General features: G+C 46.0%; 1 protein-coding gene across 4 annotated transcripts in view; it reads right to left on the bottom strand.

Annotated features, from left to right (window-relative positions):
* sned1 (sushi, nidogen and EGF-like domains 1) overlaps positions 1-18,868 on the bottom strand; it is a 135,521-nt gene that overhangs the window by 44,124 nt on the left and 72,529 nt on the right. For all 4 annotated transcript variants that reach the window (XM_036978927.1, XM_036978928.1, XM_036978929.1 and 1 more), the window contains 6 exons: positions 13,171-13,257; positions 12,790-12,927; positions 5,752-5,871; positions 5,165-5,281; positions 3,703-3,846; positions 1,173-1,346 (listed from right to left, as the gene is read on the bottom strand). In XM_036978927.1, the coding sequence (XP_036834822.1) occupies positions 1,173-1,346; positions 3,703-3,846; positions 5,165-5,281; positions 5,752-5,871; positions 12,790-12,927; positions 13,171-13,257 (780 nt within the window). The remainder of the gene's footprint in view (positions 1-1,172; positions 1,347-3,702; positions 3,847-5,164; positions 5,282-5,751; positions 5,872-12,789; positions 12,928-13,170; positions 13,258-18,868) is intronic.

Below are 18,868 nucleotides of genomic sequence, written 5' to 3'. Positions count from 1 at the left end.
TGCCATGTCTGTCATGTCTTAGGAGCTAGAAGCAGAGCTGCCATGGCTGTCATGTCTTAGGAGCTAGAAGCAGAGCTGCCATGGCTGTCATGTGATAGGAGCTAGAAGCAGAGCTGCCATGGCTGTCATGTCTTAGGAGCTAGAAGCAGAGCTGCCATGGCTGTCATGTGTTAGGAGCTAGAAGCAGAGCTGCCATGTCTGTCATGTCTTAGGAGCTAGAAGCAGAGCTGCCATGGCTGTCATGTCTTAGGAGCTAGAAGCAGAGCTGCCATTTCTGTCGGCGCCATCTATGTATATAAAGTAGTGTGCACTATATAGGGAATAGGATGTATTTGGGACACAGCTTAGATTTCCCTCTAAAATATGATTGACAGCAAAACTGTCATAATTAAAACTGTCTTCCTCTGCCAATGCAATATCTGCCTTTCCCATTCAGCTCTCTGCAGAGACCACCAAGTAACTTTCCCATTCAGCTTACTAAGTAACTGTTTATAAGCACCCGAATATATATATAAAAATATATATATATATTTATATATATTTTTACCCCATTTTCTCCCCAATTGGTAGTTACAGTCTTGTCTCAACGCTGCAACTCCCGTACGGACTCGGGAGAGGCGAAAGTTGAGAGCCGTGCTTCCTCCGAAACACAACCGAACCAAGCCGCACTGCTTCTTGACACAATTCCCACTTAACCCGGAAGCCAGCCGCACCAATGTGTTAGAGGAAACACCGTACACCTGGCGACGTGTCAGCATGCACTGCGTCCGGCCAGCCACAGGAGTCGCTGCTGGCCAAACACTCCCCTAACCCGGACGACTTTGGACCAATTGTGCGCCGCCCCATGGGTCTCCCGGTCGCGGCCGGCTGCGCCAGAGCCTGGACTCAAACCAGGATCTCTAGTAGCACAGCTAGCACTGCGATGCAGAGCCTTAGACCACTGAGACACTCTGGAGGCTGAAACCCCCGAATAGTTACAGTAAAGACTAATGAAGAACCCAGAAGACCACAGACAGACAGACAGACAGACAGACAGACAGACAGACAGACAGACAGACAGACAGACAGACAGACAGACAGACCACTATGTTAGTAGTATTCATGACAGACAGACAGACATACAGACAGACAGACAGACAGACGTGCCATGTGGTGTGTTACTGCATACAGACCCTGGCAGACAGGGGGTTGGCTCCAGGCCCCCTGCCCCCCACAGATGCTCTGGGTGGCCCTGGGCATGGGGGTGTATCCTGGGTGGCACACGTACAGCGCCATGGAGCCTGGCGACGTAGAGGAGAACTGGAGCTCTGCATGCTTCACCTGCAGGGGGGGACCACAGTCCAGGTCTGGAAGACATAGAAACGTAACGGCACAGGTACAGCAACAACACAGTTACAGCACAGTTACAGCAACAACACGGGTACAGCAACGACACAGGTACAGCAACGACACAGTTACAGCACAGTTACAGCAACGACACAGGTACAGCAACGACACAGTTACAGCACAGTTACAGCAACGACACAGGTACAGCAACGACACAGTTACAGCACAGTTACAGCAACAACACGGGTACAGCAACAACACAGTTACAGCACAGTTACAGCAACGACACAGTTACAACAACGACACAGTTACAGCAACGACACAGTTACAACAACAACACAGTTACAACACATTTACAACAACTACATAGTTACAGCACAGTTACAGCAACAACACAGTTACAGCAACAACACAGTTACAGCAACGACACAGTTACAGCAACGACACAGTTACAGCAACGATACAGTTACAGCACAGTTACAGCACCAACACAGTTACAGCACAGTTACAGCAACAACACAGTTACAGCAACAACACAGTTACAGCAACGACACAGTTACAGCAACGACACAGTTACAAAAGAGTTACAGCACCGACACAGTTACAGCACCGACACAGTTACAGTAACGACACAGTTACAGCAGCGACACAGTTACAGCACAGTTACAACAACGACACAGTTACAGCACAGTTACAACAACGACACAGATACAACAACGACACAGTTACAGCAACGACACAGTTACAGCAACGACACAGTTACAAAAGAGTTACAGCACCGACACAGTTACAGCACCGACACAGTTACAGTAACGACACAGTTACAGCAGCGACACAGTTACAGCACAGTTACAGCAACGACACAGTTACAACAACGACACAGTTACAAAAACGACACAGGTACAGCACAGTTACAGCAACGACACAGATACAGCAACAACACAGTTACAACAACGACACAGTTACAGCACAGTTACAGCAATGACACAGTTACAACAACGGCAAAGTTACAAAAACGACACAGGTACAGCAACGACACAGTTACAACAACGACACAGTTACAACAACGACACAGTTACAACAACGACACAGTTACAACGACACAGTTACAACACAGTTACAACAACGACACAGTTACAACAACGACACAGGTACAGCAACGACACAGTTACAACAACGACACAGTTACAACAACGACACAGTTACAGCACTGTTACAGCAACGACCTACTTCAATGGCAGAGTCATAGTAACAGAGATGTGACCTACTTCAATGGCAGAGTCATAGTAACAGAGATGTGACCTACCCTCCACCACAATGACAGAGTCATAGATGTGACCTACCCTTCACACTCCGGGATGTTGGCCTTCTAGGCAGAGTTGCAAAGTAAAAAGCCATATCTCAGACTGGCCAATCAAAAGAAAAGATGGGCAAAATAACACAGACACTGGACAGAGGAACTCTGTCTAGAAGGCCAACATCCCGAAGTCGCCTCTTCACTGTTGACGTTGAGACTGGTGTTTTGCAGGTACTATTTAATGAAGCTGTCAGTTGAGGACTTGTGAGGCGTCTAGACACTCTAATGTACTTGTCCTCTTGCTCAGTTGTGCACCGGGGCCTCCCACTCCTCTTTCTATTCTGGTTAGAGCCAGTTCTGCCCTGTTCTGTAAAGGGAGTAGTACACAGTGTTGTACAATTTCTCGCATGGAATAGCCTTCATTTCTCAGAACAAGAATAGACTGATGAGTTTCAGAAGAAAGGTCTTTGTTTCTGGCCATTCTGAGCCTGTAATCGAACCCACAAAGGCTGATGCTCCAGATACTCAACTAGTCTAAAGAAGGACAGTTTTATTGCTTCTTTAATCAACGCAACAGTTTTCAGCTGTGCTAACATAATTGCAAAAGGGTTTTCTAACGATCAATTAGCCTTTTCAATTAGCCTTTTAGCTAACACAATGTGCCACTGGAACACAGGGGTAATGGTTGTTCATAATGAGCATCTGTAGATATTCCATTAAATGTCAGCCGTTTCCAGCTACAATAATGATTTACAACATTAACAATGTCTACACCACATTTCTGATCAATTTCATGTTATTTTAATGGACAAAAAAAAGTGATTTTCTTTAAATAAAAACAAGGACATTTCTAAGTGACCCCAAACTTTTGAATGGTAGTGTACGTAGTCTGTGTCTTTGTCATCGCTGAGATTGTCGTATTATGATAGGCAGCTGTTTAACTATCAGCTGAGGGAGTGAGGGATTATCACCTCTTGACCCCATAGTCTCTACAGCCATGTTTTAGGGCAAAGTGAACCCACAAAATAGACTGCTCTAACGTCTGTCCGTCCGACCGACCGACCGACCTATCTACCTACTTGCTGTGGAGTGTGCTGATCCCCTGCTGATGTCACAGTGTCTCCCGCTGAAGGATCCGGAACATTCACACTTGTACTTCCCGATGTAGTGGAAACATGTTCCTCCGTTCAGACAGGGGCTGGAGGAGCACGGGTCTGGCCTCCCTGGGGACGGACGGACGGACGGACGGACGGACAAACAGACAGACAGACAGACAGACAGACAGACAGACAGACAGACAGACACCATTAGCATGAATTCAGGATATGTGTGTGTGTCATTCATACTGTACAGGGGATGACTGATTCATACTGTACAGGGGATGACTGTTTCATACTGTACAGGGGATGACTGATTCATACTGTACAGGGGATGACTGATTCATACTGTACAGGGGATGACTGTTTCATACTGTACAGGGGATGACTGATTCATACTGTACAGGGGATGACTGATTCATACTGTACAGGGGATGACTGATTCATACTGTACAGGGGATGACTGATTCATACTGTATAGGGGATGACTGATTCATACTGTACAGGTGATTCATACTGTACAGGGGATTCATACTGTACAGGGGATGACTGATTCATACTGTACGGGGGATGACTGATTCATACTGTACAGGGGATGACTGATTCATACTGTACAGGGGATGACTGATTCATACTGTACAGGGGATGACTGATTCATACTGTACAGGGGATGACTGATTCATACTGTACAGGGGATGACTGATTCATACTATACAGGGGATGACTGATTCATACTGTACAGGGGATGACTGATTCATACTGTACAGGGGATGACTGATTCATACTGTACAGGGGATGACTGTTTCATACTGTACAGGGGATGACTGATTCATACTGTACAGGGGATGACTGATTCATACTGTACAGGGGATGACTGATTCATACTGTACAGGGGATGACTGTTTCATACTGTACAGGGGATGACTGATTCATACTGTACAGGGGATGACTGATTCATACTGTACAGGGGATGACTGATTCATACTGTACAGGGGATGACTGATTCATACTGTACATTGGATGTGGGACACAGTTAGAAGAAAGGAAACCCAAAGATCATGTTTTATGACGGGCCAACTAAAAACATGAATACGAACACATTTTACATTAACCATAACGTGTGTGTGTGTGCGTGCGTGCGTGAGAGAGAGAGAGAGAGAGAGCGAGAGAGAGAGTGAGAGAGAGTGAGAGAGAGAGGGAGAGAGAGGGAGAGAGAGATAGAGAGTGTGAGAGAGAGAGGGAGAGAGAGAGAGAGAGTGAGAGAGTGAGAGAGAGAGAGAGAGTGAGAGAGTGAGAGAGTGGGAGAGTGAGAGAGTGAGAGAGAGTGAGAGAGTGAGAGAGAGAGAGAGAGAGAGAGAGAGAGAGAGAGAGAGAGAGAGAGAGAGAGAGAACGATATTGATGGACAGAGAGAGAAAGAGAGAGAGAGGGAGACATAGAACTCACCCACTTCACAGTGTTTACCAGTGAACCTGTATGGACAGACACAGAGGAAGCTCCCTGCCTCCTCTTTACAGGAGCCTCCGTTACGACACGGGCCAGAGGCACAGGTATTGAGTCTGACTGGGGGAGGAGAAAACACATTAACATCAATCAATCGGTGTGAGGGAAATCACTGCAGTAGAAACCATATTCACAGCACACAAAGGGCTTGTTATGAACCTTGTTTAACGAAGCAAGAAGGCCCGAGGAGGTGTGTTATATGGCCAATATACCACGGCTAAGGGATGTTCTTAAGCACGATACAACGCCGAGTGCCTGGATACAGCCCGTGGTATATTGGCCATATACCACAAACCCCCGAGGTGCCTTATAGCTATTATAAACTGGTTACCAAAGTCATTAGAGCAGTAAAAATACATGTTTTGTCATACCTGTGGTATACAGTCTGATATACAGTACCAAGGCTGTCAGCCAATCAGAATTCAGGGCTCGAACTACCCAGTTTATAATAAAGAATAATGAGTTCTTCATCTTCAACCCGGGCTAATTATTTCCTATGTCTTATTAGGTGAATGCTAATGGCATACTACCTTTCTCACAGTGTTTCCCTCTGTATCCTTGCTTGCACTCGCAGGTGTAGCCTCCATCTCTCTCATAGCACTGACCTCCGTTCAGACACGGGGACGAATCACAGACCGATCGAGGCTGTACTGGAAAACACACGCACCGACTTGACTGCGTTCCATCACACAGTGCTCACGCACGTGCACGCGCAAACACACACACACACACACACACACACACACACACACACACACACACACACACACACACACACACACACACACACACACACACACACACACACACACACACACACACACACACACACACACACACACACACACACACACACACACACACACACACACACACACACACACTACGGACGCATCGGCAACTCTAAAACGAACCCATCACCCAGTTTACCACATCCCTCCACCCATCGTCCAAACATACTGAGCCCAAAGAAACATAAACTGAAGGAGGATAACCCGAGGGATTTTTAACTAATAACTCTGTTTTTCAATGTGTCTCCTGTTGCTCTTTTTATTGTCTGAACTGCCTCCTCCACCAAGCCGTTCGGGGAGAGGTGGTAGGGGGGGGCGGAGGAGATATGACAAATACCATTGTTTTTTTATTTATTTCACCTTTATTTAACCAGGTAGGCAAGTTGAGAACAAGTTCTCATTTACAATTGCGACCTGGCCAAGATAAAGCAAAGCAGTTCGACACATACAACGACACAGAGTTACACATGGAGTAAAACAAACATACAGTCAATAATACAGTAGAACAATAAGTCTATGTACGATGTGAGCAAATGAGGTGAGATAAGGGAGGTAAAGGCAAAAAAGGCCATGGTGGCGAAGTAAATAGAATATAGCAAGTAAAACACTGGAATGGTAGATTTGCAGTGGAAGAATGTGCAAAGTAGAGATAGAAATAATGGGGTGCAAAGGAGCAAAATAAATACATAAATACAGTAGGGGGAGAGGTAGTTGTTTGGGCTAAATTATAGATGGGCTATGTACAGGTGCAGTAATCTGTGAGCTGCTCTGACAGCTGGTGCTTAAAGCAAGTGAGGGGGATAAGTGTTTCCAGTTTCAGAGATTTTGTTGTTCGTTCCAGTCATTGGCAGCAGAGAACTGAAAGGAGAGGCGGACAAAGGAAGAATTGGTTTTGGGGGTGACCAGTGAGATATACCTGCTGGAGCGCGTGCTACAGGTGGGTGCTGCTATGGTGACCAGCGAGCTAAGATAAGGGGGGACTTTACTTAGCAGGGTCTTGTAGATGACCTGGAGCCAGTGGGTTTTGCGACGAGGATGAAGCGAGGGCCAGCCAACGAGAACATACAGGTCGCAGTGGTGGGTAGTATATGGAGCTTTGGTGACAAAACGGATGGCATTGTGATAGACTGCATCCAAGTTATTGAGTAGGGTGGAGGCTATTTTGTAAATGACATCGCCGAAGTCGAGGATCGGTAGGATGGTCAGTTTTACAAGGGTGTGTTTGGCAGCATGAGTGAAGGATGCTTTGTTGCGAAATAGGAAGCCAATTCTAGAATTACCTTTGGATTGGAGATGTTTGATGTGAGTCTGGAAGGAGAGTTTACAGTCTAATCAGACACCTAGGTATTTGTAGTTGTCCATATATTCTAAGTCAGAACCGTCCAGAGTAGTAATGTTGGACGGGCGGGCAGGTGCAGGCAGCGATCGGTTGAAGAGCATGCATTTAGTTTTACTTGTATTTAAGAGCAATTGGAGGCCACGGAAGGAGAGTTGTATGGCATTTAAGCTTGCCTGGAGGGTTGTTAACACAGTGTCCAAAGAAGGGGCAGAAGTTTACAGAATGGTGTCTCCTGCGTAGAGGTTTATCAGAGACTCACCAGCAGCAAGAGCAGCATCATTGATGTATACAGAGAAGAGAGTCGGTCCAAGAATTGAACCCTGAGGCACCCCCATAGAGACTGCCAGAGGCCCGGACAACGATTTGACACACTGAACTCTATCAGAGAAGTAGTTGGTGAACCAGGTGAGGCAATTATTTGAGAAACCATGGCTATCGAGTCTGCCGATGAAGATGTGGTGATTGACAAAGTCGAAAGCCTTAGCCAGATCAATGAATACGGCTGCACAGTATTGTTTCTTATCGATAGCGGTTAAGATATAGTTTAGGACCTTGAGCGTGGCTGAGGTGCACCCATGACCAGCTCTGAAACCAGATTGCATAGCGGAGAAAGTATGTTGGGTTCGAAATGGTCGGTAATCTGTTTGTTGACTTGGCTTTCGAAGACCTTAGAAAGGCAGGGTAGGATAGATATAGGTAGCAGTTTGGGTCAAGAGTGTGTCCCCCTTTGAAGAGGGGGATGACCGCAGCTGCTTTCCAATCTTTGGGAATCTCAGACGACACGAAAGATAGGTTGAACAGGCTAGTAATAGGGGTTGCAACAATTTCGGCAGATAATTTTTAGAAAGAAAGGGTCCAGATTGTCTAGCCCGGCTGATTTGTAAGGGTCCAGATTTTACAGCTCTTTCAGAACATCAGCTGACTGGATTTGGGCGAAGGAGAAATGGGGAAGGCTTGGGCGAGTTGCTGTGTGGGGTGCAGTGCTGTTGACCGGGGTAGGCGTAGCCAGGTGGAAAGCATGGCCAGCCGTAGAAAAATGCTTATTGAAATTCTCAATTATAGTGGATTTATCGGTGGTGACAGTGTTTCCTATCCTCAGTGCAGTGGGCAGCTGGGAGGAGGTGTTCTTATTCTCCATGGACTTTACAGTGTCCCAAAAACTGTTTTGAGTTTGTGTTGCAGGAAGCAAATTTCTGCTTGAAAAAGCTAGCCTTGGCTTTTCTAACTGCCTGTGTATATTGGTTTCTAGCTTCCCTGAAAAGTTGCATATCACGTGGGCTGTTCGATGCTAATGCAGAACGCCATAGGATGTTTTTGTGTTGGTTAAGGGCAGTCAGGTCTGGAGAGAACCAAGGGCTATATCTGTTCCTGGTAGTAAATTTATTGAATGGGGCATGCTTATTTAAGATGGTGAGGAAGGCATTTAAAAAAAATAACCAGGCATCCTCTACTGACGGGATGAGGTCAATATCCTTCCAGGATACCCCGGCCAGGTCGATTAGAAAGGCCTGCTCGCTGAAGTGTTTCAGGGAGTGTTTGATAGTGATGAGTGGAGGTCGTTTGACCGCTGACCCATTACGGATGCAGGCAATGAGGCAGTGATCGCTGAGATCTTGGTTGAAAACAGCAGAGGTGTATTTAGAGGGCAAGTTGGTTAGGATTATATCTATGAGGGTGCCCGTGTTTATGGCTTTGGGGTGGTACCTGGTAGGTTCATTGATAATTTGTGTCAGATTGAGGGCATCAAGCTTAGATTGTAGGATGGCTGGGGTGTTAAGCATGTTCCAGTTTAGGTCGCCTAGCAGCACGAGCTCTGAAGATAGATGGGGGGAAATCAGTTCAAATATGGTGTCCAGAGCACAGCTGGGGGCAGAGGGTGGTCTATAGCAGGCGGCAACGGTGAGAGACTTATTTTTAGAGAGGTGGATTTTTAAAAGTAGAAGTTCAAATTGTTTGGGTACAGACCTGCATAATATGACAGATCTCTGCAGTAGATTGCAACACTTCCCCCTTTGGCCGTTCTATCTTGTCTGAAAATGTTGTAGTTAGGGATGAAGATTTCAGAATCTTTGGTAGTCTTCCTAAGCCAGGATTCAGACACGGCTAGAACATTCAGGTTGGCAGAGTGTGCTAAAGCAGCGAATAAAACAAACTTAGGGAGGAGGTTTCTAAAATTAACATGCATTAACATGCATAACATGCTATTGCGGTTACAGAAGTCATCAAAAGAGAGCGCCTGGGGAATAGGAGTGGAGCTAGGCACTGCAAGGCCTGGATTCACCTCTACATCCCCAGAGGAACAGAGGAGGAGTAGGATAAGGATACGGCTAAAAGCTATGAGAACAGAGAGCAAAAGGAGGTTTCTGGGGGCGATAAAATAGCTTCAAGGTATAATGTACAGACAAAGGTATGGTAGGATGTGAATAGAGTGAAGGTAAACCTAGGTATTGAGTGATGATGAGATAGATATTGTCTCTAGAAACATAATTGAAACCAGGTGATGTCATCGCATGTGTGGGTGGTGGAACTGAAAGGTTGACCTTATACTCCGCACTCATAAAGATGGCTGTATTGTCTGATACGGGGACGACCATGAGTACTGAGCACTTCCCTGAGATTCTCAGTTGTTGTTGCTGATTTTGCAGTGCAGACTGGGAAAACTTCAAGCCATTTGGAGTGAACATCCACAGCCAACAAGAACATCTTCCAAAGGAAAGGCCCTGCCTAGTCAATGTGAATGCGAGTCCAGGGTTTTCCAGGCCACTCACAAGGGCTGATGGGAGCTTGTGCTGGAGCATTTCCTAGTAGCACATGATTGGACATGCTCTTCCACCACTTTGTCCAATCCTGGCCACCACATGTGCGCTCTTGTTGTAGCTTTCATTCTGAATACACCTGGGTGGAAGAGTTCCTTCAGTAAAAGTGGCACCAATAGTTGAAGCTCCCAAAGCAGGATGCCGTCCTCCACCAAGAGTTTGTTTCTCCTTTTAAAATATGGCTGCAACTCTTTCGTAGGACAGCCGGCCGTCTCTCCTTGACGAAGCGGCTGACTTTGGAGAAAAGAGGGTCTCTAACAGTCCATTATCTTCAGTTTCCGATGGTCTATTGAAGCTCTTCGGTGCTGTTTCAATAAAGCACACCAGTTCAGGGGGACTTTTGGGGTCTTTGGACATGTCTGCGAGTGGCAGCCTGCTGAGACCATCAGCGTTAGCAATGGAAGGGCCCAGTCTGTACAGAGCTTTGATGAGGGCCCGTCTTTGCAGGCTCCCGGAGACATATTTTCTTCAGCTCACCCAGGGTGACAACAAGCAAGACGTGATGCTGACTAGCCTCTCTGCGATGTACTCCATCTTCTGCGATCCCGTATGGAGAGCCATCACTTGTGATGATGAGTTGGCGCTTTGGGTCGTAATGCACAAGCAGTGCCGAAGACGACAGCAAGTCCTTGGATTTCTGGAAGGCTGTTTCTGGGGGGTTGTGCCGCTTCCACAGGAGGAGATGCAGTGGGTCCAGGACAGAGGCCACGTCAGGGAGAGAAAAACGAAAGAAGCCACAATAGTTTAACATCGCAAGGTAGGCCCGTAAGCTCACTCACATCTTTGGGTTCTGAGGCCTCTTTGATTGTACAGGGGTTGAAGCCCATTGGCTGTGACTTTGTGCGCCAAGTTCTGTACTTCAGGAAAACAAAGCCCTGCGCACACCCAGTCTTGATAGCACTGTTTCAAGGTTTCCTCAGTGACACCAGGTGATAAGGATATAACCCAGGTATACAGCAGTGTGCCTGCTAACATATTATGTTCTTTAAAAGATAGCACAGGCAGAGGAGGCTCCAAACGGAAGATGTGTGTACTGAAACAGCCCCTTGTGGGTGTTTATTCTAGCCACTTTGATGATATTCGTGAGACATGTCCAAGTTTGGAACAGCATGTCCCACCAGATACCTTTGTGAATAGCCCCTCTATCCTTGGCAGTAGGTACTGATCCAGCCTGGACGCAACATTGGCAGTTAGCTTGTAATCTCCACAAATCCTGATATTACCATCAGGCTTCATTACTGGGACAATGGGGGCCGCACACTCAGAGTAAGGGATTGGTTCCAGTATTCCAGTGGTCTGGAGCCTGTCCAACTCTGCCTCGACAATCTGTTGTAGTGCAAACGGCACTTGGCGTTCTTTGCAGAAGCATGGTCGACCAGACCGGTCCACCTGAATTCACACTTGCTTCTCTTCTAGTTTTTCCATAGTTCTTCTTTGAAAACATCTGCTTGACAACACACTGTCCTGAGACCTTCGTGATTGGTTTTGCACATCCCTTGGCAGTCCAGTTGTAATACTGCCATCCAATCTCTTCCCAGCAGACTGGGACCTTGTACCGTCAACGTCTTCAGTCGTGTAGTTTGACCTTTAACCTTTGTACTGGACGTTGACGCACCCTGCACCGGAATGTGCTCTTCTGTCTATAACTTCAGCACTGTTAGCCGAGTGCTCTAGTTTCAACTGGGGTGCTTTGGCTTTTAGGTCAGCGAAAGCATGTTCTCCCAAAACAGTACAGGACGCCCCTGTTTCCACCTCGAACACGACTGGGGAGTTATCCAACTCCACTGTTGTCCACAGGTGGCTTGGGGGGTTTCTCTTTAATCACCATTGCATAGGCTGCGTCCTCGACAACCTCATCTGCTTCTTCCTCAGGTAATTTAAAAATGTTATATAGTTCAATCTGAACTGCTTTTTTCCCTGTTTTACAGAGTTGAGTCTCCTCTACAGCTGCATTGGCAACTCCATGTAGAACTAACCCATCACTCATGTTACCACAGTCCCACTTAGTCAACACCAAAATAAATCCAATTTAAATTTCTGTCTCCCCAACAGGGAATGTGACTCTCACACACACACGTCGTGCCACCGCCTGGACACAAAAGACACAAGTGTTTATCACTATGGTAACCAGGCTAAGGGAAGAAGGGAAGAAGAAGAAGAAGTAGAGGAAGAAGAAGAAGTAGAGGAAGAAGAAGAAGAAGTAGTAATAGAGGAAGAAGAAGAAGAAGAATAATAAGTAATAGAGGAAGAAGAAGAAGAAGTAGAGGAAGAAGAAGAAGTAGAGGAAGAAGAAGAAGTAGAGGAAGAAGAAGAAGTAGAGGAAGAAGAAGAAGAAGTATAGGAAGAAGAATAAGTAGAGGAAGAAGAAGAAGTAGAGGAAGAAGAAGAAGTAATAGAGGAAGAAGAAGTAGAGGAAGAAGAAGAAGTAATAGAGGAAGAAGAAGAAGTAATAGAGGAAGAAGAAGAAGAAGTAGAGGAAGAATAAGAAGTAATAGAGGAAGAAGAAGTAGAGGAAGAAGAAGAAGTAATAGAGGAAGAAGAAGAAGTAGTAGAGGAAGAAGAAGAAGAAGTAGAGGAAGAAGAAGTAGAAGAAGCAGCAGCATCAGCAGCAGAGGCTCTTACCATAGGGCGGATAGAAGTCCTTGTGATCTAGGTCTGCCACACCTGTCTGACAGGTACATAGGTAGGTTCCTCCGTACTCCAGACAGGGTCCTCCGTCAGGACACGGCCTGCTGTTACTGCATGGGGTCTGGGTCACCACTGAGGAGGACAGGGGGGTCAGAGAGATAAAAATCCTGTTGTGACACTATGTCAAGAGTTGCAACCTTCCATCAAGGTAACCTTACCACCTACTACTCTGGTTCTGTGTGCCATGTGCTGCTACCTCGGTGAAAGCCAGGTGTAATCCACACCATGAAATTAACAAGGAATGTGTCTTTTTGTTACTAACTACAGTAGAATATGAGACTGGACCTACAGTGTACAAGATGATATGATACGTACCAAACTGACAGTAGATTCCGGTGAAGCCGGAGGTGCAGACACAGGTCCCGTCCACACAGACCCCTCCATTCTGGCACAGACACTCTCCTGAAGACACAAGCAGAAGAAGATGAAATCCTTATTATCTTATAAAGGCCTAAAGTCTAAAACACAACAAGTTAAAGCCACTGACAGAAGAGCTCACATCCTGCCGGGACATTGGATATCGGCTGAAAGGGTTGTTGATTTGATTTATTAGGATCCTCATTAGCCGATGCTAATGGCGACAGCTAGTCTTACTGGGATCTCTATTAGCCCATGCTAATGGCGACAGCTAGTCTTACTGGGATCTCTATTAGCCGATGCTAATGGCGACAGCTAGTTTTACTGGGATCTCTATTAGCTGATGCTAATGGCGACAGCTAGTCTTACTGTGGTCTCTATTAGCCGATGCTAATGGCGACAGCTAGTCTTACTGGGATCTCTATTAGCCGATGCTAATGGCGACAGCTAGTCTTACTGGGATCTCTATTAGCCGATGCTAATGGCGACAGCTAGTCTTACTGTGGTCTCTATTAGCCGATGCTAATGGCGACAGCTAGTCTTACTGGGATCTCTATTAGCCGATGCTAATGGCGACAGTTAGTCTTAACTGTGGTCTCTATTAGACAATGCTAATGGTGACAGCTAGTCTTACTGGGATCTCTATTAGCCGATGCTAATGGCGACAGCTAGTCTTACTGGGATCTCTATTAGCCGATGCTAATGGTGACAGTTAGTCTTACTGGGATCTCTATTAGCCGACGCTAAAGGCGACAGCTAGTCTTACTGTGGTCTCTATTAGCTGACGCTAATGGTGACAGTTAGTCTTACTGGGATCTCTATTAGCCAACGCTAAAGGCGACAGCTAGTCTTACTGTAGTCTCTATTAGCCAACGCTAATGGCGACAGCTAGTCTTACTGATCCTATTAGCCGACGCTAATGGTCACAGCTAGTCTTACTGTATTCCCTATTAGCCGGCGCTAATGATCACAGCTAGTCTTACTGTAGTCTCTATTAGCCAACGCTAATGGCGACAGCTAGTCTTACTGATCCTATTAGCCGACGCTAATGGTCACAGCTAGTCTTACTGTATTCCCTATTAGCCGGCGCTAATGGTCACAGCTAGTCTTACTGTATTCCCTATTAGCCGGCGCTAATGGTCACAGCTAGTCTTACTGTATTCCCTATTAGCCGGCGCTAATGGTCACAGCTAGTCTTACTGTAGTCTCTATTAGCCGACGCTAATGGTCACAGCTAGTCTTACTGTATTCCCTATTAGCCGGCGCTAATGGTCACAGCTAGTCTTACTGTAGTCTCTATTAGCCGACGCTAATGGTCACAGCTAGTCTTACTGTATTCCCTATTAGCCGGCGCTAATGGTCACAGCTAGTCTTACTGTAGTCTCTATTAGCCGACGCTAATGGTCACAGCTAGTCTTACTGTATTCCCTATTAGCCGACGCTAATGGTCACAGCTAGTCTTACTGTATTCCCTATTAGCCGGCGCTAATGGTCACAGCTAGTCTTACTGTAGTCTCTATTAGCCGACGCTAATGGTCACAGCTAGTCTTACTGTATTCCCTATTAGCCGACGCTAATGGTCACAGCTAGTGGTCCGACACATAAAGAAAAAGACATTACAGACAAAATAATTGATTTTACAATTTACATACATTTACAAATGTTAACATGCAGTGTGTGTGCATCTGTCACATGTCAGTACATACACACAACATGTAGGTCACATGTCAGTACATACACACAACATGTAGGTCACATGTCAGTACATACGCACAACATGTAGATCACATGTCAGTGCATACACACAACATGTAGGTCACATGTCAGTACATACACACAACCAGTAGGTCACATGTCAGTACACACACAACCAGTAGGTCACATGTCAGTACACACACAACCAGTAGGTCACATGTCAGTACACACACAACCAGTAGGTCACACGTCAGTACATATACACAACATGTAGGTCACATGTCAGTACACACACAACCAGTAGGTCACATGTCAGTACACACACAACCAGTAGGTCACACGTCAGTACATATACACAACATGTAGGTCACATGTCAGTACACACACAACATGTAGGTCACATGTCAGTACACACACAACCAGTAGGTCACACGTCAGTACATATACACAACATGTAGGTCACATGTCAGTACACACACAACCAGTAGGTCACATGTCAGTACACACACAACCAGTAGGTCACACGTCAGTACATATACACAACATGTAGGTCACATGTCAGTACACACAACCAGTAGGTCACATGTCAGTACACACAACCAGTAGGTCACATGTCAGTACATACACACAACCAGTAGGTCACATGTCAGTACACACAACCAGTAGGTCACATGTCAGTACACACAACCAGTAGGTCACACGTCAGTACATACACACAACCAGTAGCTCACATGTCAGTGCACACAACCAGTAGGTCACATGTCAGTACATACACACACACCATGTAGATCACACGTCAGTACACACAACCAGTAGGTCACATGTCAGTACACACAACCAGTAGGTCACATGTCAGTACACACAACCAGTAGGTCACATGTCAGTACACACAACCAGTAGGTCACATGTCAGTACATACACACAACCAGTAGGTCACATGTCAGTACACACAACCAGTAGGTCACACGTCAGTACATACACACAACCAGTAGGTCACATGTCAGTACACACAACCAGTAGGTCACATGTCAGTACACACAACCAGTAGGTCACATGTCAGTACACACACACACCCAGTAGGTCGCATGTCAGTACATACACACACCATGTAGGTCACATGTCAGTACATACACACACCATGTAGGTCATATGTCAGTACAGACACACAACATGTAGGTCACATGTCAGTACACACACTCAACAAGTAGGTCACATGTCAGTACACACACAACCAGTAGGTCACATGTCAGTGCACACAACCAGTAGGTCACATGTCAGTACATACACACACACCATGTAGATCACACGTCAGTACACACAACCAGTAGGTCACATGTCAGTACACACAACCAGTAGGTCACATGTCAGTACACACAACCAGTAGGTCACATGTCAGTACACACAACCAGTAGGTCACATGTCAGTACATACACACAACCAGTAGGTCACATGTCAGTACACACAACCAGTAGGTCACACGTCAGTACATACACACAACCAGTAGGTCACATGTCAGTACACACAACCAGTAGGTCACATGTCAGTACATACACACAACCAGTAGGTCACATGTCAGTACACACACACACCCAGTAGGTCACATGTCAGTACATACACACACCATGTAGGTCACATGTCAGTACATACACACACCATGTAGGTCACATGTCAGTACAGACACACAACATGTAGGTGACATGTCAGTACACACACTCAACAAGTAGGTCACATGTCAGTACACACACAACCAGTAGGTCACATGTCAGTGCACACAACCAGTAGGTCACATGTCAGCACATACACACACACCATGTAGATCACATGTCAGTACACACAACCAGTAGGTCACATGTCAGTACACACAACCAGTAGGTCACATGTCAGTACACACAAACAGTAGGTCACATGTCAGTACATACACACAACCAGTAGGTCACATGTCAGTACACACAACCAGTAGGTCACATGTCAGTACATACACACAACCAGTAGGTCACATGTCAGTACACACAACCAGTAGGTCACATGTCAGTACACACAACCAGTAGGTCACATGTCAGTACATACACACAACCAGTAGGTCACACGTCAGTACATATACACAACATGTAGGTCACATGTCAGTACACACAACCAGTAGGTCACATGTCAGTACACACAACCAGTAGGTCACATGTCAGTACATACACACAACCAGTAGGTCACACGTCAGTACATACACACAACCAGTAGGTCACACGTCAGTACATACACACAACCAGTAGGTCACATGTCAGTACACACAACCAGTAGGTCACATGTCAGTACATACACACAACCAGTAGGTCACATGTCAGTGCACACAACCAGTAGGTCACATGTCAGTACATACACACACACCATGTAGATCACACGTCAGTACACACAACCAGTAGGTCACATGTCAGTACACACAACCAGTAGGTCACATGTCAGTACACACAACCAGTAGGTCACATGTCAGTACACACAACCAGTAGGTCACATGTCAGTACATACACACAACCAGTAGGTCACATGTCAGTACACACAACCAGTAGGTCACATGTCAGTACACACAACCAGTAGGTCACATGTCAGTACATACACACAACCAGTAGGTCACACGTCAGTACATACACACAACCAGTAGGTCACATGTCAGTACACACAACCAGTAGGTCACATGTCAGTACATACACACAACCAGTAGGTCACATGTCAGTACACACAACCAGTAGGTCACATGTCAGTACATACACACAACCCGTAGGTCGCATGTCAGTACATACACACAACCAGTAGGTCACATGTCAGTACACACAACCAGTAGGTCACATGTCAGTACATACACACAACCAGTAGGTCACATGTCAGTACACACACACACCCAGTAGGTCACATGTCAGTACATACACACACCATGTAGGTCACATGTCAGTACATACACACACCATGTAGGTCACATGTCAGTACAGACACACAACATGTAGGTCACATGTCAGTACACACACTCAACAAGTAGGTCACATGTCAGTACACACACTCAACAAGTAGGTCACATGTCAGTACACACACTCAACAAGTAGGTCACATGTCAGTACACACACTCAACAAGTAGGTCACATGTCAGTATAGACACACAACATGTAGGTCACATGTCAGTACACACACACACCATGTAGGTCACATGTCAGTACACACACAACCAGTAGGTCACATGTCAGTACACACACACAACCAGTAGGTCACATGGGGGAGAGGCTTTGTGCCGTGAGGTGTTGCTTTAGTAGTTGTTTGAAACCAGGTTTGTTGTTCAACATATGAGATGGAGGGGAGTTCCATGCACTTATGGCTCTGTATAATACTGTACGTTCCCTTGAATTTGTTCTGGTCCTGGGGACTGAAAATATGTCTGGTGGGGCCTAGTGTGTGTGTGTGTGTGTGTGAGTGTGTGTGTGTGTGTGTATTGTGTGTGTGTGTGTGTGTGTGTGTGTGTGTGTGTATTGTGTGTGTGTGTGTGTGAGTGCTGTGTGTAAGTTGACTATGCAAATAATTTGGATTTTCCAACACCTTAATGTTTCTTATAAAAACAAGAAGTGACGCAGTCACAGTCTTTCCTCAACTCTCGGCCAAGAGAGAGACTGGCATTCACGGTATTAAGTAGTTCTCAAACTGGAATGAATAGTGGTATTTAGGGTAGTTCTCAAACACATGTTTTTAGGCAGCAGCATCAACAGTATCGACAGTCTCAGTCCAACATTGGAGGTAGATGGCCAACATGGGGAAGGGAAGGGGGGGGGGGATACCTAGTCAGTTGTACAACTGAATGCATTCAACTGAAATGTGCCTTCTGCATTTAACCCAACCCCTCTGAATCAGAGTGGTATGGGGGGCTGCCTTAATCGACGTCTACGTAATCGGCGCCCTGGGAGTAGTTGTTGTTGGGGGTTAACTGCCTTGC

This window comes from Oncorhynchus mykiss, chromosome 5, assembly GCF_013265735.2.
Source record: "Oncorhynchus mykiss isolate Arlee chromosome 5, USDA_OmykA_1.1, whole genome shotgun sequence".
NCBI classification, from domain to species: domain Eukaryota; kingdom Metazoa; phylum Chordata; class Actinopteri; order Salmoniformes; family Salmonidae; genus Oncorhynchus; species Oncorhynchus mykiss.
This window is presented reverse-complemented; position numbering and strand designations above follow the sequence as displayed.